Raw genomic sequence first — 19376 nt, 5'->3', positions numbered from 1 at the left:
GTCCCCGTGTGCCCGGCGGGCCCTGACCGTCTGCGTTTGTGCTGCAGGTCACGGTGCTGGGCACGCCTGCGGAAGAGCAAGGAGGAGGCAAAATAGACCTGATAAACGCTGGAGCGTTTGATGGCCTGGATGTGGTTTTTATGGCACACCCCTCGCAAGAAAACGCAGCTTACCTGCCCGATGTGGCCGAGCACGAGTGAGTGAGCAGGTTCAGGTGGAAAGGATTGGCTTTTTTTTTTCTTTTCTCTCCTCTTTTAGTAAGGGGACTGCTTTGGAAGGGGCTGAACTTAGGGCTGGGGACCTTGCAGGCGCCCTTCAGATGAGCTAAGTGTTTGCAGTCAGCCAAGGAGCCAGGTTCTGGGCACCCTGCGCCGTTCTTCCGAAGTGCAGTGTTCAGCCTGACTGCACTGGGATAATCTTGCATGTGTCCCAAAAATCCATTCTTTCTTCTGATGTTTCTGGGTGTTTCTTTTTAAACATACATTATCTCATCTGTTAAGGAAAAGGAGGGGAAAAAAAGCAACTGGAGGGAATCTCATGGATAATAGTTCCTTTATTTCTGGATCATCTAGTCACGTAGTCCTCTGTACGCCTTTTATTTTAATCAGTTTTGAAAGTCCTTCTGTTACTGCTAAGTTTTTATGGTAAAACAGACAAGGTTAGAAACACTTGAGTCTTCCTTACCCAGCTCTCTCTGTTATATTCCATCACTGTGTTTATGTGATTGGTCTTCAGTTGTTTCCAAGGAATTTAATCACTAAATTACTACTGTAGCTGCAATCTCTGAAAGTTGGCTTGTGTCTGAAGTAAAATTAATACAGTGGGATAATTGAGGTGGTTACATGCCAGAATTTACTGATTCTTTTTTCCTTATCCTTCAGTTAATCTGCCTATTTGTTGTTGGTCAAGCAGGATCCAGATTCTTCTGCTGATACTCTTAGACTGGCTTAGGGTGGTTTTGTTTTCACCAAAATCTGTTGGGTTTTTCTGAGAGTATGTGACATTTGTGTAGCAATAGAGCTACAAGAAAAGGAATGCTGAAAATGCTGAAATAACTTTTTTTTTTTTTTTTAATAAGAAGCACAAGTTTCTTGTGAGGGGAAGAAAAATTGCAGTGTGACTTTCTGCTTGACTTTGCCTTCTTCCCTCCTTTTTTATTGGAAAGTATCCAGGGATCTATCCTGCTGCCTTTGTGAGTTGATTTGATGAATTGTGGTCTGGGATTTTAATGGATAAGTTTTCTAACTTGATTTCATAATGATAATAAATTTTAAATACATCTCATACTTTACAGAATAGGATGTATGGTTGTCTTGGAGGATGAGGGGGAATGGAAAAGGGCATTACTTAATTTGGGTTGCATGCAGTAGCAGGAGGTGTTTTCTGCTGCAACAGTGCACTCCATTGTGTCCCTCTTTGCTGCCCAGTGTTTAAGTTCTGGTATTAGCACAGCATGGTTCACAGTGTGAGGGGTCAGATCAGGACAAGTGGCTAAGTTGGCATTTGTGCAAGACAAGCAAGTGAGTTTGGTCCTCTCTGGCAAGAGGCAAGTTGTGGGGAACGCTCTGAGCTTGAAGATGGATTTTTGGTGGTTTTTTTAATGTGAAAGACTGGGTATTGAGTACAAACAGATCTAGTTAAAATCTCTGCTACTGGTAAAAACCTAGTAGTTGTGTATTTGATAAATAGCAATATCTTATGTAGTTATCAGTATTTAATATTTGCCTTTCATGTAAAAAGTTTTCATCTAATTTGAAATATTAAATTGTAGGGCTAATACAAATGGCCCTCGGATGAAGCAATGCATGAATTCTTACTGCATATGTTTAGCTGCAGTATTTTGACTTCTGTGAGGCTGGAGGATAGCCTTTACATTAGATTTCTTTCCACCAGCATTTTTGAGGTGTACAGGGAAAGAATATCTTTGCTGTAGCACAATGATGTGTATTTTATACTAGTCTTTACTTTTACTACACTTTTAGACCTCGACTTTCGTTAATTAGGCATGGATATGTGGTGTTATTACTGTGCTTTTGCTGCCTTATATACTGTACACATATGTATGTTTGACAAGAATTAAGGCAACTTCTAATTTTGATTCAGAGAAAAGGGTTTATTATCCTCTGAGAAGAATGTTAGTAGCTTTAAGTCTCAGAACAGGTAGGCACGACAAAAAAAAGTGTTGGAGAAATTTAGTATGTGAAGCCTGTACTTCTCAGGAAGAGGCTGTATAGTGGTGTTTTACTGGTAACTTTTGCCTGATTTGCTCTTGGTGTAGTTACATCTCATTGGTTTTCTAGAAATCTTTCAGCATTTTCCTGTGCTCAGGGATAGTTCAGCTTTACACCAGTGTAGTGCCAGGCAAATTGTTTGGTGTTCTTCTGCACAAAACTTAAATGTTTCTGTGAACAAAAGGAACTTTTTATTTTAGAGGTTTTCTTCATGAATGGAAAACAAATAAGCAATGCCTTTTATTTCCTAGTGTGACTGTGAAATACTATGGAAAAGCTTCTCATGCTGCTGCTTATCCTTGGGAAGGAGTTAATGCATTAGATGCTGCTGTTCTTGCATACAACAATCTGTCTGTTTTAAGACAGCAAATGAAACCGACCTGGAGAGTTCATGGTGAGATCTTCATTAAATCTAACATCTAGCAAGTAAGAGCTTAGGCTGTTGAAATACTAACTTACAAAATCCCACAATTTAAAGTATTGCATTATTGCACTAAATTATTATAGTCACTTCAAGTATTACAAAATAGCACAATTTCTTTTAAATAGCTTTCTGTCACCTTTAAAATCACGTCAGTGTCTAGAACTAACTTCTGAAAATAGGCTTATAGGTCGGGTTCCAAAGAGGACACTGGTACCTAGGTAGATGCTAGGCAATTTTTAAGTCTTTACACTTGGAAGATGCAGTTCAGAAAGAAAATAAAAAAAAGTATTAAGTTTATTTTGGAACATGGCCTTGAATTCCTTAATGTACATGTTTTTGCAAAGATGTAAGACTAAATGGTTCTGGAAAAGTGTTACTTACTGCATCATTTTTGTAGTAGACATTCCATTAATTATATGATATTTATTGGAAGGATGCAGTGGTTTAGAGTGACTGAAATTTATTTGCTGAAGTGCAAAACCAAGTGATGGCAGAAGCCTGTAGTTCTAGTTAGTAGCCCAGTCAACTAGATGTTCACTGGGTTCTAGTATTTAATATCTATTAGACTTCAGAGTACGAAAGTCTCTTTTGCAATTAGACATGTTAACCATTAAGCTTCACTTGCACTCTTTCAGCATCATGCATTTCTTCTTGTACAGCGAGAAAGTTTCAGAAGTTGACATGGAAGCTGGCCTTCATCTGTAAACCCAGGTTTCCCTTTATTGTACCCAATGCAACTTTTTTCCAGGTTGAAATTAAGGAAGCTTGCCATTTCTGCAGGACTTCTGAATGTAGAACTGTCCATTTGGAATACTTGTTAGGAGCTTAAAACACATACAGAAGTTCTGAGCTAATCATTATGCCTCTTGGTGCTTGTGCTGTATAATACATGTGTGTATTTCTCTCCAGGATATCTGGATGGAGTCTGGAAGCCCTAGCTATTTGCAGTTCTGATGTGCAGCAATACCCAAAGGAATTTCAGACAGCGGGCATAGCCTCTATATCCTGTTGCTTTGTAGGAAACAAGATACTTAATTATGAGTTCTGGTGTCTGAAAGCCATGTGTTGCAGGTTTAAGGTTGGAGGTGCCTGAGTCTTCTATTGAATCTAAGCATAAACCCCTAAATAATTTCCTCATAGTTTCTAAAAGATACCCACTAACAGAAACTGACATAATTTCCATTACTTGAAGTCAGGAATTTCTAAGCCATGTTTTATGCACCTGAATATTGTTGGTTTGAGTTTGTCTGATGCTTCATGAGTAAATGTTGCCTTCTTGAAATACAGGAATGTAGATGTCTTTTTCTGTTTAGAAAGTTGTATTAAACAGGTTGTGAAAAAAAGTTAAATCTAGAAGGGCAAACTGTGTGCTACTAGTAGTGTGCAGGCAGCCTGCTTTTAAGCTAGTTAAGCTGCCCAGTCCATATTGCAGCTGCTCTGAAATTTAAGTGTAAACATACTCATAGACTCTATCCATTTCCATATACAAGTGAGTTATTTACTCATTGAGTTACTTGTTTTGAGAAGATGTTACAGTATGTGTCATGCAAATTTGCATGATTGCCTGCTGGTTCCTTTCCTATGCTGTTCCTTTTGTTATGGACTAGTACTGATAGTGGTTTAAATCAGCACTTTCTTCACTTTTGCTATATTTGAGAGTGGAAAAGTTTTACTTGAGAGGGCGTTCATAGTCTTAATAGCTTTTCTGCACCAAAAGTAAAGATTTGTTGGCCATTTGCCTCCTGATAGTGCTGTCGTTTCAAGTTTCAGCAACATGCATCAGTAGCTTTGAGCAGTATTTCCATTTAAAGTAGATAGTTTTGCAGGTTCTACAGAAACCAAATCTTAATCCACATATATATAAATTGAGGGTAGGAGGCCAGGAAAACAAGCATCCTGTTAAAAGCAACTAGCTGTTAATGCATTGAAATCTAATGTGTCTACAGTGTTTATTGTTGAAATATTTAGACATTAAGGCTCTGACATAATTGAAACTATGTACTTGGTACATGTTTCACTGAGGCAATAGTTTCAGCTCAAACTTGACTCTGAAATAAAATGACCTGTATTGTACATTCCAATATTTCTAAAGAATTAGTATGAGGAATTTAATGAACGTTCTGTGCACTGCAGCATGCACATTGCTCCAGTGTTATTCAGCAGTGCAGCTTACTCAGTTTCTCTCCAAACTGGCAAAATAAGTTGGAAACCTTTAAAAGTTGGAATCAAAGACAGCCTTTATAACAAAATTTTCTTTCACTGGCAGCCATCTTGCTTTATGACTCTGCATTGAATTTCAGGGGATTAATTACAAATGCTGGTTTGGCTTTAAGGTTTATAACAGATGTCTAACCAAAGAATACCATGAAACTGTGCTGAAAAACATTTACACATTCCACTTAATCTGATGGGATGAAGAAACTTTGTCCACATACTGTATTTTTGACATTCTTTGTATTTCATGCTCAGCTGATTAGTTGGTTTTTGTTTATACATTTACTTCTTGAGCAAAGAGTTTCATGACAGGGCTGAAGATCAAGCAGTTGCAGTTAATGCTGATAATGTGCTTTTCCCTTTCTGTAGGTGTAATAAAAAATGGTGGTGTGAAACCTAACATCATTCCTTCTTACACTGAGCTGGAATTCTACTTGCGTGCCCCTTCAATGAAAGATCTTTCTGTTCTGATAGAGAAGGTTGAGAACTGCTTCAAATCTGCAGCGCTGGCCACAGGTTGCAAAGTAAGAATGTATGCATGGTCATGTGTTTAATATGTGAAGATAAGGTAGGCCAGAAAAGGAAATCGAGGCTTAACAGCATTTGTTTGCATGGTGTTTCGCCGGAATATACTATTTGTTATTTTGCTGCTGTGTGTGCTGAAAGGAAGCTTTGGTTTATAAATAGAATGGCACAGCATCATAGAAGAATCTAGGCTGGGGGAGACTTCTTGAGGTCATCTAGTCTTAGCCGCTGTTTGGAGGAGGACCAGTTAGAGCAGCTTGCTTGGTGCCATGTGGACTTCTGAGCATCTCCACGGATGAAATCCCCCAACCTATCTCAAGCGTTCTACTTACCTCATGGTGAACAAGGTTCTTCCTGATGTTAATGCTGTGGTGACTGAGCGCTGGAGCAGAGTTTGCCTGGAGACATTTTATTATTTCCATCCTTGGAGATACTCAAAAGCTGCCTTGATATGGTCGTGGGCAACCAGCTCTAGGTGGCCCTGCTCGAGGAGGGGAGTTGGACAAGATGATTTCCAGAGGTGTTTTCCAACTTCAACCATTCCATGATTCAGTTAGCAGTCTTACTTTTTTCTTTCAGTAAATGGAAGTGTCTCCTGTAGCTGGTTCCAGCAATACCTTGCAGTGTATTGCTAAGATACATGGTTCTACCTGCTCTGTAGTTACAGGTTTGATTAATACAGCTGTGAAGAAAATGTCTGTGCTTATCAGAACAAAGAGGTGTGGCGTATATGAATGTGAGTTAGTGAGATTTAAGGTCTATTTGAGGCATTGCATGCTGTTTACTAGTATGGCCCCTCCACTCTAGCTAGGAAAGGATTTCAGAACTTCTTGCCAGTGTGAAGTCATTTATGAATAGGGCTGTTGTTACTGGACATGTTCTAAACAATAGTAAATTAAATTTGGTGAAAGCCTAAATTGATTTCTGAGTAGTTTAATAATACTGTTTTCAGAGATGATTATCAGTGAAATTTATGCTTCTGAAATTTGGCTGTCTAGTGCAAGCTTGATAGAAGACCAGCTGTGTTTTGATCAAGGGTAATATTTGGCAGAATGTTGAATTTTTGTAAGAAACTTGGCATTTGTCTGTTTTGACATGGGCTTAAAGTATTGATGTATACTTACTTCTTCTGGCTTTAAATTGTTTACATTAAACTGGCTTGAGTTGAGAAAAATTTCTAATAATACTAAGTTTTTCATCTAGGTGGAAATAAAAGGTGGTGAAAATGATTACTACAATGTGCTTCCAAATAAGAGCCTGCAGAAAGTTTACAAGGAGAATGGAAAGAAGCTTGGAATAGAATTTATATCAGAAGACTCTATCTTGAATGGCTTGTCAGGTAACTCCATCTGGGTTTTTTGTTACGACTTAAGCTTAAGTTGACCTACTCTTAAATGTATAAAAGAATGGGATAGAACTACGTTAAACATAGCTTGGTCAGAGGGAAAAGCCAAATTAGAAAGTTGAAGCTCTGTAAAAGGATCATGCCTCTGGCCTGTGTTTCTGTATTTGTTGTAGAAGCTAGGAAGCTTTCCCAACAGTGGTAATTTTCTGACAATATTGCTGAAAATATTTCAGGTAAGAAACAGCTTGGCTGGGGGGAGGTGTGGAGGGATGGAAAGCTAAGAACAGTCTTACTGAAAGCATTGAGGATGTGTAATGAATTGCAGCCCATTCTGTTGCTTTGAAATACAGATTCCTAGTTTGTAGTGAATGGAGTTTGGACTTCGTTTTCATCAACCTTATTTAATAATATTTCCAAGCTTACATGTAAAGAAATTTGCCAGCATCTGAGTAATACTTGAGAGGGAGTTTTTGAAGAGACTTTAAGTGGAAGTTTAAGCATCTCAGTAACCCTAATTTAAACCTCTTTCCATTAACAGGTAATTCTGTGCCTCTAATTTTAGTTCACGAGTTCAACAGATTAGTTTTCCAAAGGGTACTGTTGAAGTAGGTGTTCACTTCTGCGTCTTGACTATGTCTCAAACGATTTCACTTTCTTGATCTCTCAAAGCTATAGTAATAGGAATGTGAATTCTTGAAAGCTCAGGCGGGTTTCTCATTACCCATAACTTATTTTTTCATAATTTTTCTGCAGGAGTTCTATTGGAAGTCTTAACCTGCTGATGATATTTTATAATCTTTGCTACTGGTCATAATTGTATATATGAACAGTTTTGCTTCACTCATGTCAAAGTTTTTTCTCTTTAGTTAGAAGGAAAAGATTGTTCTCACTAAAAAGTTGTTATTCTAATTAGTTTGATTGCAGTACTGATTTTCTCTATATTAAATGCAGATTATATTTGGACAGTTGAGATCTTGGTGTTTGGGGACAGAGTTCTCTGTAAACTTTTTTCTTCTGTGTGGTATGAGTAAGATTTACTACATTGCTCATTTAGCCTAAGAAAGGGGCTGAGGAATGTTACTTACAATGTTTAATGAAACTTTCTGGAGGTCTCATAGTTGCTTCCTTCAAAACATTGGTTTAAGGGTGAAGATGCTGAATACTGGTGATCTTGCATTCAGAGGACTTCTAATGAATTTAGTACGGATACCTAATTGTAGTAGTACCTTCATATGTAACTTACATGATATGCAAAATATTAACTGTTAAGTTGGTTAAACTGAAACTCCTCCTATGCCTGTCCTGTCCTTAAATTGCTTGTCAAATGTCAAAATGTGCTTGAGCAACTGCTTTTTTTTATCTCACACTGCAGTAGGCTTCACTGAATTTTCTTTCCACAGCTGCTCCTCTGAATTTTTGCAGTGGGGCTTCAGGAGTGATAACAAAGCACAATCTCTAGAGATATAGGAGTGGAATTTTGTATGCTACCCTTTTTGGGGGGGGGTTGAGTGTTTTGTCTCATCTTTTTCCAAGACCTCTATTTCTGTTTAGTTTTCATATGGTTTTCAATGTTTTCTTTTAGGATATCAGTTTCTTCTGTTGAAAGGGAAGGAAGATAGCTCAGTTGCTTCTCCATGTCTGTGCAGCAGAAAAGTCGTTAACAGATGAGCATACTCGCTGCCACCTCTACATGGGTATTAGTATCGGTCTGCTCACAGGTATCGCTCTAGGCAGCTAAGCATCACAAAGAATTCCTTCAGTCCATCAAATCACACTACATTATGTGTGCCTTGTGCGCACTCCGCTCATTTGGCACACAGGCAGGATGATGTGAGATAATGTGAATCTGAGTTAGCTTTGACTGGGTGCCATAACCTGTTTCTCCTTCTGCTGGTAGGGTGGCTCAACTCCAGGATGTTGATAACCTCTCAAAGCAGAGGGCTTAGTTTAGCATGCCTCAGTTGAGGTGTCCACTCTTGAGATAACTTTATTTTTAGCATTTATGGGATTCATTGGCTTCCTGTGAACAAGACTGATACAGATGATCTTAAGGAGCCAGTATATTTTGAAAATATCACTTTTGAAGTTTGGGGCTGTGTATAAATGCTTCATGGAATCTTCTGCATTTTCCCCTCCATTCACGTTTGTGGTAATACTGACTTCCATTATGTGCTCAGTGACTTGAGGCTTCTGTGTCAGCTTCAGGATATATTTTTGAGAGGCTGGAACCCCAGTACCTTTCTGTTGAAGGTAGTGCACAAGTCTATATATTGCATTGATAACTGCGCAGTTATTTATGCCTCTAGAAGGAATCCTGGTTGGTATACCTCTAGCAAGCGTACAGTTCCAGATGTTTGCGTGGAAACCATTGGAGCACCTGATGTTTTAAACATGGCACTAGGTTAATACCACCAAAGGGTGTAACATTTTTTTCTGAAAGAAGGGAAGGTTTGACTGTCACATTTTTATGAAAAGCTGCCTGGATTTTGGCTTGGTAAGCTCTCCATCCTGCTAGAAAATACCAAGTTTAAATCCTTTACATTCAGCAAAAGTAACTTGTGGACTAATAGTAGATTGAATATGGATATAAATTTAAGTGGAATTACATGACCAAGAGCTGGGGTGCACTGAAATTTCTAAGGCTTCATTTGCTGAGTGAAAGCAGGGAAAAAGACCAACACAGTCTTTCCAGCAGTTTCTGTATTAGGACTTAGTAAAGCAAGTTTAGAACTCTTGGCCTAGTCTGGAGTAGGCAGAACTTCTAGACTTCTGGCTTGTCTTTCCAGACTGACCAAAGAATGGAACAGTAGTGTAGACTACTGAAAATTGAAATAACTTGTTGCTGTGCCAAGAGTTGGATTTTCTTCAGATGCATACTGAACTTACGTGAAGAGATCATGGTTTTGGACAAGCATTGCTGCTTCCATTTGTAGGCAGAGCAAAAAGCATGCTAGTCTTGTCCTATTTGATCACATTATGTAGGCTCTGTGGACTCAGTTTTAGTAACTGTATGCTTCCAAGTAAAATCTGTATTCTTCAATCATTTCATTACTGAATCTTAAGACATTAGCGATATCTTCTCTCCATAAAGTACCATGATATGGAGGCTACCTAATGTGTTACAAGTAACTTTATATCTAAAGAACAGTCACTAAATAATGCCATTGCTCAAGAAAAAAAATAAATCTTGCATCTCTGATTAGCCTGAAAAAATGTTAAATGAGATCTTAGTTGGTCATCCCTATTTTCCCCCACTATGAAACTGCTTCCTTTGGTATCTGAATTTCACAGTAATTGATATGTTGATTTCTCTTATTTCTCTGGCTTCTAAATGTCATTCTAACAAATAGTGAGTGGGTTGCCTGTTTGGGTTAATAAAAAGGGGGAGAGGGAATGCTTGCAAATTCTTGGATGATTTACTATGAAGAATCTACTGCTTCTGGATGGAATCATTAGAAAAGGCAGTACTGTGAGATAGGTACTATCACTAGCTAATACCGAAAATGCTTAGCATGAAAGCATTAAAATCTGCAGGATTGCTATCAAGAATTTTATGTCTATAAGGCATCTGCATCTTGTCTGGAGTTTAGTTCTGATCTTGTTATTTCAAGAGTGTTTGCGCTGCTGAGGTTTCCATCACTGAGAATAATCAAAAGGCACAGGAAAAAAATGGTTCTCGATCTGATTCTGTTTAAAGGTAGATTGTTCCTACTTCAGAGTCCCCTGTCTAATGCTGAATATTTGAATACTGGTGAAAATGGGCTGTAGCAGGAAAATAGCTGAACTGCTGAAACTCACAAGGTTTGCAGCTTTCATTGTTTCTGAATTAACAGCTTACTATCAGGAGATGCTTGATAAAAACTTAACAGTAAGTGGAATAGGGACATGCTGGTAAATCTTCCGTGCAGTTCAGTAACTGATTATTGATCATAAGCACAGTGGAGAGCAGCATCTGAAGATTGCTAATTAGAGAAAATATCTTGGTGGAGACTTTTGTATGAATGACTCACTAGAAATGCTTTTACTTTAGTATTTGGGGTAAAGGATATTCCGTTTTAGATATGGGCTGGAGATAATACCTATCATGCATTTTCTTACAGCATTCAGAGCTCTTTCAGCATTTCATTAAGAAAATTTCTATGCTGCTTCTAGGTTCCACAGACTTTGGAAATGTTACGTTTGTAGTCCCTGGGCTTCATCCTTATTTTTATATTGGCTCTGATGCACTGAATCATACTGAGCAGTACACAGAAGCTGCAGGTGAGTGGAAGTGAAAAGGGCTAGAGGTTTGTATTTGGAACCCTTGTGCCTTGTAGGGACTGATTCCTAACTCTTCACTACGGCAAATCTGGAAATTATTTGAAGTTCACAGGATTAAATCTTTCATGTGCGTCTGTGGTATTCAAATATACTGTGTAGTAAATGTATAAAACTGTAAGTACTAGATCTGAAAGTGGCTACATGCGAAATTGAGTTGCCTTCTTCAAGCATGGTGGGATCTGAGCTGAATATGGACCCTGATAATTAACTTAGTTAACTGTAGAGTTAGAGAAAAAAGCAGACAAAATGTAAATTTCTATTTTTGTGTTTAAAGCTAAATGTATATGGGAAGGACGGCCACTCGTGTGTACACACCTTAGTGTACCATCTAGACAGAAGAAATGAGAATTATTATCCCTAGCAGCATATTCAGAAGAGCTTCTAAACATGAGCCAAAAGGTGGAAGTAATTTTTACTCCTAAAGCACAATACTCTGGAAATGTAGTAGAGATAATAGTATAAAACTCTACATTTTCTAAAAAGGAAAATGTGAACACTCACTCTTCTGATTTCAGTCTTAGTTGTTTGTGTCAGCAGCAGAAAGTTAAGTACTTGCATGTGAAAATTTGTTCTGAGGCATCAGAAAATAGACATACTTCCTGCAAGTAGGTTTTTAAGAAACTGTTCTTGCAATTGAAACTTGAAGATCTCACAGAATATGCCTTATGCTGGTGGTTTGTAACTAATACTAGTAGTCTAACCTGAAATTTCTCTTAATACTTTTCTGCAGGGTCACAGAATGCTCAGTTCTATGCTTTGCGCACAGCAAAAGCTTTGGCAATGACAGCACTGGATGTCATTTTCAAGCCAGGTCTGCTAGAAGAAGTCAGGGAAGACTTTAGACAGGTGAAGCTAAAAGAAGAGGGGCAAATAAACCCAGTAGAACCTAACAAAGAATCTGGAGTTGGCATAGGAGCAAGTGCATCACATTAAACTTTATTCAACTTCTTTCAGTAGGATTGACTTCATGGAGATGCTGTACTTAAATCCCAGAAGGGCTGATAAACACATAGCTGAAGAAATGTCGAATTTTTGGGGGAACTTTAGGAGAAGCAAATAGTATCATTGCTTTCAAAACCATTCAGTTTCAACTGGCTGTAATGTTTGCTGTATTCAATATGGGGATGAACTTTAGAGAGACATCTCAAGTATGTGGTCTTTAAGTTGCGGTGTTGAATGAAGGATGGTGTTTAGATCCTTGTCAGTGATTTTCTATGTATTGCTAAAGTAATACTGTTCATAGGGGAAATACGACATCTACCTGGAAATGCTGGTTCTAAAATAAGCTCTATTAACTTGGTAATCAAAGGCTGAATCAGATCTATGAAGCATTTCTATCTGGCCAGTCACTTTTTCTTGGGACAAGATAGAGGCTTAAAACCTGAGCTGATTTCACTGGAAAGAAGGGTGCATATTTGTAAGCTTGCCTGGTTTTGACAAGAGTAACTGCTAGCAATGGAGGAGGACCATTTGTATGGAAATGGCATCTGTAAAGGTTGATTGTCCTGGAATGCATTGACGTGCCTCCTAACAGTTTTGGAGGTGTGGAGAAGTCATTGATCAACAAATTGGAAAGCAACTAAATGTTTGTTTGTTTAAATTAACATGTTTAAACCACTGCAAAGAAATGCACGTGCTCCTTTTTTAAGTTGTACTCAGAGGCAGTACCAGTGTGCACACAAGATGCTGCACTAGCCTAACTCATCGGAAGGATCTGTATAAATCTAGCTACCACAGTGGGAATCTTCTTCACAAAGTTGCATGCCTGGTGCTGTGAAGCAGTAAATAAAGCTAACCTTAAACTGGTTGTGTGCAAACCACATAAGCTCTTGAGAAGTTTGCACTGACGATTGCTTGTGCAGGAGCTGACTTCTCAAACCTGTTTGTTCCTATGTCCCGTAAGATACGTAGATGTGTTAAGTCGTGCCAGTTGTACTTCCTCTGTCTTAATCTGTTTAAGCCTTGTTATTTTGCTTCCCAGAAACACTAATGTTGCAGATTTTACCTAGGTTGGTGTTCAGTGTGTCCAAACATGTTAGGAATTTTTTTCTAACTCAGTTTTTAAAGGATCACTTGAATACATAGAGAAGGAACTAATCTTTTGTTCAGATACAGATTGCTGAGTCAATGGACAGACTGAGTGAAGAAGCAGCTTACTGGCTAACATTTTCCTAGGCGTGGGTGTTATAGCAAGCTTCTGAAAAGACGTCAGGCCAACTGTATTCCCCAGGAAGTTGGAATACCCAAAATAATTTCAGAAACGTTGTTTTTAACAGAACCAGTCTCTAAATGGTGAACCCTAGAATTCTAATCAGAATTTATATTCTATTAATTTTTATATTCAATTTCTAATTTTGGAAAGAAACAAATTCCTTGGCTTAACTGTGCACTCCCTCTGCATTTCTGCATACTTCTTAACACAGCCCTCCAGCTGCTGCTTAAGAATTCTTTTAAGACTTTCCCTTCTTAGAGGGGGGAAAAAAGTATGACTATACAGCATCTATATGTTGTGTAGACAACAATTTGACAGTTTTTAGACTTTCTGATACTTCAGCCTCTGTGTTCGTACTGATAGGATACAGGCTATTTGTTAAAAGTATTAAATGCTCCATGTCCTTTGAAAAAGTAACTGCATATCTGGGAACTAGAGGCACAGTTAAAGGGGTTTGTTTTGTATTACAAGCCAGTTACTTGAAGAATTGAGCATGACTGTAAGTAGTCCAGGTTCCAAGATGATCTGTCCTTACACCAGTGTCTTTGCTTTCAGTAGCAGGCAGGTTTGACAGATGAAAACATGAAACAGGTGAGGGTTGGACTCTTGAGTTGTAAGTGTGTCCAGGATCATAAGTTGGTTACTAAATCCAGCTGAAATTTGGTCCAAGGTTTGTCAAAGGAACTTTGCAACTTTTAACTTAAATCCTGCCTTGCCAGTTCTCAGGCACAGTTACAGGTCATTAAGTTCTATTGGATTAACAAGCTGGTTTGTGAATTTCCTTAGCATGAGTGTCTTTTTATTTCCTTCTGCGTGAACTGCTTACCTTCTTGCTTTGCTGTTTTTAAGATGGAGTATTGGGATCTTAGTGATGGCAATACATGCTGCATTGTTGTTTCCTACAGGCTGATGTGTGTTATAGCCTTCTCAGGTCTCTTTGTCCAGACTAGCTGGCTGTTGGCTGCATCATGCCCAAGATCATTTAATTAAGCATTTCTGAATTACAGTCATGTCCTCATTTTGTTGTAATCATTGCTGGAATTAAAATGAAACTGAAGTGCTGATTAAAGATGAGTTGATATCAATAAAGCAATTTAATTGTGACCGAATTTTCTTGTCCTTTGATTAATATTGGGGTGCTGCATGACTTCATTTGAATAGCATGTTTGATTCCTCCCCTGGTTTGGTATGATTATGTAAGAATGAGGGTGTGTAAGCTTTCCATTTTGGTCTGTCACAGTGAGCAGGGTTTTTTGTGAGGGTTAATACTCTTCAAATACAATATTTAACGTTAGTCTTTATAATCATAGGGCTGGTTTAACTATTAAAGCATATTGGAATCTATAGGGTAATAGGAATGGTGCTTGGGAGAGCTCTCTGGAGGATCTCTGTGAGGCTAAACCTGGTCCAGCCTCCAGCTTGAAGTGGGGTTATCGCCACCACTAGGTCAGGTGAGCTTGGCTTCATTCACTGAATTCTGGAAGCCTTCAAGGGTAGAGACTTTGGACTTCCCCAGGCAAGTTATTTCTGATTTGTGCCTCATAACGTCTGTTCTTCAGGTCTAGAACTAAAGCAATTTGGGATTTAATGGTAGGATTTTACTATCACAATGATACTATATATGAGAGAAACTTAATTCCTGTGGGAATAAAACTCGGTAATTTGTGCTCATAAATCTATGAAAATACGCAGCATGGTTTTTAAGCTACCCTAGCTGCAGTCTTCCCCAAGCTGCCTGTAACTTAAGGATATTGGAATATATGTCAAGAATAGTACTTTCAGCAATGAATGAAAATGCGTAGGTAATAAACTGTAATTGCCGGAATGGTTCTGAACAGCTGAATGTGAGTCACAGCTTTTTAAGGATGAGGTCATATGTCCAGACTTCATGAAGAACTTAAAGCCTCTGCCCTACCAACTACAGTGCTTCCTTATTTAATGTCTTTCCTAGAACTGGAGTAAAAGGCCTGGCTTAAAATAAAATGAAAAATAAACCATGAAATGCAATGGATTACTTTCCATGAGGAGATTTGAAGGAGGGAAGTTGTAACCTGCTGAGTTGAGCTAGGTGGTGCAGAAGGGTCCAGTAGCCTTCCTTCCAACAGTAAATGGGAAGCAGCTTTATGTTCTTGTGGATCATGCTTCTGTAATCAGTTTATTGCCATTGAATGCCCTGTGCCTTATTACATTTCTTCAGAGGAACAGTCTTGCTCTTTGACTGCAGAGCCATAACGCATTAGCTGTCAAAGTGGGTCTTTGGCTAGTATTCATTGAGTGATCTCATAACTTGCTAACAGCATTCTTCAAAACAGATTTTTATTTAGAGCAACATGTTTAGGATTAAATAATTCTAAAATAAAAATGTCAGTCTACATGATTTCCTGGTTTTCCCAAAGGATTTTTATTTCCTGGTCCTGAAAGTAACAGCCATCCACAGGACCTTTGTCCACCAGCCTGTCCGTTTGACTGTTGCTGGCACCCACATCTTGTTTTTATTAAGGGAGCAAGGGTGCATCCCTCTGAAGAGTTATTACCCAAACTCTCTACTATGAAAACATTGGTAAGATTGCTGCAATTTTAGATTCCTTTAAGTGCTAATGGAAGCCAAAAGTATCTGACAAACTCAGCATAGATTTTTCTCAGCTACAACTGCATTTGAAAGTCCTTATTTAAAAATGCAGTGTGAAGCCAAATGCCTCAGTCTTAGGAAAGGATGAAGTCCGCATGGCTGTGGATAGTCTTAACAGCTGTTTATGCAGTGCTATCACATATGATTGCTCTAGTGTACCTGTGCAAAGTTACCTTTTCAGCTGTTTAGTCTCAAAGGTAATGGGCAAATGTAATCACAGCCCATCTCCTAGCTTCTCAAGACCCTATTGAAGGGTAAAAGCACACAAATGTAGTTCATGTTCATCAGAATTACAGTGCTTGAGCCTTGTTTCAGAACTGTCTAATAAGTATTTAAAAGTCATCAGGAGTTGTAATTTTCCTTAGTTTTCCTGTTTTATATATACACTTTTGGTTCTTGGAGACTGAAACATGCTTCACACCCTACATTTTGACTTTCATGTATTTGTTTCAGTGTCTGAACAGCCCTCATGTTCAGACAGTGAGCTACTTGTGTCCCATTGTGGGATGTGCAGTATGAGTGTCTCGCAGCTGCTTTTAATTTCTCTTTGATGCTGATTCAGTGCTCCACCAACAACATATGAGCAAGTGCAGGAGAGGGGAATCCCGGGGGGTTTGTACTTGCTCCTCAGGGCTTGCAGAGAGTTTGGATCTGGTTTGTACTGAGAGAATCACTTTCTTGGGCATGCAGCATGGAGAGAGGGAGATGCCTAATGATTTGATTATTATGAGAATATCCTGTTACTGGGGAAGGAAAGATCATCTATCTTTCTTTGTGCCTTCTCACTATTCTAACACTGAGTGAAATCTACCTCCTTGCTGCTTCACCCTATCAGTAATTACCAGCATCCTTAATGACTTCTAAAAGGCTCCAAAACTCTTAATCCAGATGTGCTCACAGGCAGGTCTAGAGTCTATCCATTTGGTGTTTGACCAGATCAGGTCCTGAGCAAAAAGGCTTAATGTACATATATAATCACTCTCATGAAGATCGTTCGTTTGAAGATAGAAAACGCACAATGCTGTACAAATGTGAAGTTTTATTGTAATTTTGAGTGCTTCTAGAAATAAAAAAACCCAAACAAATCACTGATTTCTTGTGGATGTGGAAAGGAGCAGGGTGTTGATGACTGGGTACAAAACCCATGCATTGAAAGGCTAAAAGACAAAAAGTGGTGTATGTAAATATGTTTAATGAGTACACTTGTTGATAGCAAACACTGCCTGTATATGACATATCCTGTACTTATAGAATACATCTATATACACATTTATATAAGACTGAAAAGGCACTAGAGTTTCCCAAAATAAAACACAAATAGATTCACAAATGTAAATCCATCATGGTGGTCGGGGAATCTGTTCAGGTTGGTGCGCTGGAAGGGAAACTTTGAAAATCACTTGGGAAGTTGGAAACCAGTCTCCCAGTGAAAGCCAGGGAGTTCAACATGCTAGCTCCCATTCTTATCTTCAGAATCTCCCTTATACACGTACTGGTCAGATGCCAAATAACATACATGGTATGAGATTAAGGAGTCTATAAAGGAATGTACAGTACTGCAGCAAACTACATAGCATTAAGCTTCTTACGAAGCTGGAGAGCTGACTAAAATATCTGGCACTCCTGTTCATGCTCTTCTTAAATTGTAGGAGTAAATGGGTTTTTACAATACTGAGAATCTAAATGCATTCCTGTGCAAGTAGTGCCCAAGGAATCTTGGAGCTCTTTGTGGGGGAAGGTGCCATCGTAGCAAAGAATAAGGTAGGGTGGTCAGTCTTTCCTCTGCTTTTGCCAGAGTGACCTTTCTACCTTTGAAACATTTATGGTTTAAGAAATTGTTTTAATGTATTGAAAAAATCTGCTGAAGAATAATATGACATGAAGGAAACCTGATAAAATGAAACCAAGTATGTGTATGTGGAAAAAAAAGCAGCTATGTAGAAATGAGTAGTATACTATCTTATGGATGGGGGTGTCTTAATGGCTTTTAACTTTCGTGATTTCATTGCCTTGCCTCCTGAGAGTAGGCTGTAAGGGCAAGATGAGCATAGGTCATTTTGCACATCATGATCTTAGCAGTTGTAAGAAAGGCTGTGTATGTTTACATAGGAAGTAAAAGCAACAGCCAGCAGCGTTCAGCTAGCTGCAACGTCTGTGTCACAAGCCTGACGGCAGAGCGGCTGATCAGTCAGGCCAGGGCAGATCTCATGTCAGAAGATTCACTTTCCTTTTAGAGACACAACTGCTTTGGTCTGATTCTCAGAGCAGCTCCACCTGTAAGAGACAACAGCAGCTGCTGTGCAGGGAGTAATGAATTTGGTAATTGCATGCGAAAGTGTGCATGTGTTCAGAGTCCTGTTAATCCAAACCCTCAGCTTTGTGCATGTAGGTGTATAGCACATGGCAGCAGACCAACTGAATGACCACGCTTTCTGACACACCTTTGGTGCACCTCTTATTGTGAAGGCCCCTGATTCCATTCAACTGATTCTTGTCTTCCTGAACTATTTTATTACTTCTTTCTTACAGATTTTGCCTTTTCCATACGGAGTATTTGTACTGACTGGCTGCTCTGCAGAAACTGTGATGGAGAGCTGGGACTTAAGTCAATGCCAAGTGCTCCCAGCTCCAGCTGTGTGTCTTTGCTCCTGCCCTGGAAGATGCTGAGCCCGCTTTAAGGGCACAGTGGGCTGCAGGGTGCCAGGGAGATAGATACAGAGTGAAAGCAGAGTTGGTTACTTGTACCCGGGTCTGCAGTAGAGCTGCTGCCTTGTGGTGGAAGCTCATTTTTACTTCACTCTGAAGTTTTTGGCATGGTATCTTTAGTAACTCAAGTATAAAGTCCTTTCTACCACTTTGTCACCTGTTGAGCACCTTTCTATTTATGCTCTTACTAAAAACCAGATGAACTAGGCTTTTCCTGGGAGCAAATAACAGCTACTGGTGGCTCTACAGACTGCAACAGGTTCTTGGGCTGTACAGACCAGTAATGCCCAGACTATCTCAGAGGAAAGAGGCTTCTCCCGGAGTAGTTTTGCTCTTTGTAGATACCTGGTTGTCTTCACTGGATCGTTTTGTAGAGACCTGTTTCCTCTCCCAGGAAACTCAAGAGGAGAACTCCCACTGACCCAAATAAGCAGATCCAAGGAGAGCTTGTGTGTTTCCCAGAGGATTTGATTAGCGCTGTTCTTAGTAAATGTACATTGCAAGTCATACTTTAAAAAGATAGTCGAAACAGTTTAGAAAGATTTCTTTGTTTTAAATATAATCAGGACAAAGCACAAGTCTGAAAGTATTCCTATGTGGACTTGCCAGTGCAGTACTGTGAGAGCAGCATGCATTAAACAGTGAAAACAAGCTATAGCTAGCATTAACCTTGCCAAAATGTTTTCCAGTACTGGATGGTTTGTGTTTGTAATGACCGTTTCTGACCTCATCCTCCAAACATGCAAGTATTTGCATATTCTTGCATTTAC

At 39.0% G+C, this 19376-nt stretch overlaps 1 protein-coding gene across 1 annotated transcript; it reads left to right on the top strand.

The window, feature by feature from the left end:
* Nucleotides 1-47: 47 nt before the first annotated feature.
* PM20D2 (peptidase M20 domain containing 2) lies at nucleotides 48-11992 on the top strand (the record flags this gene model as incomplete). Its single annotated transcript, XM_010011457.1, has 6 exons — nucleotides 48-196; nucleotides 2483-2625; nucleotides 5239-5393; nucleotides 6598-6733; nucleotides 10892-10999; nucleotides 11790-11992. Coding segments are annotated over 6 exons (894 nt in total), but the record flags the coding sequence as incomplete, so codon positions are not given.
* Between the last annotated feature and the right edge of the window lie 7384 nt (nucleotides 11993-19376).

The sequence above is a fragment of the Nestor notabilis genome, unplaced genomic scaffold (genome assembly GCF_000696875.1).
Source record: "Nestor notabilis isolate BGI_N333 unplaced genomic scaffold, ASM69687v1 scaffold93, whole genome shotgun sequence".
Taxonomy (NCBI): Eukaryota; Metazoa; Chordata; class Aves; order Psittaciformes; family Psittacidae; genus Nestor; species Nestor notabilis.
This window is presented reverse-complemented; position numbering and strand designations above follow the sequence as displayed.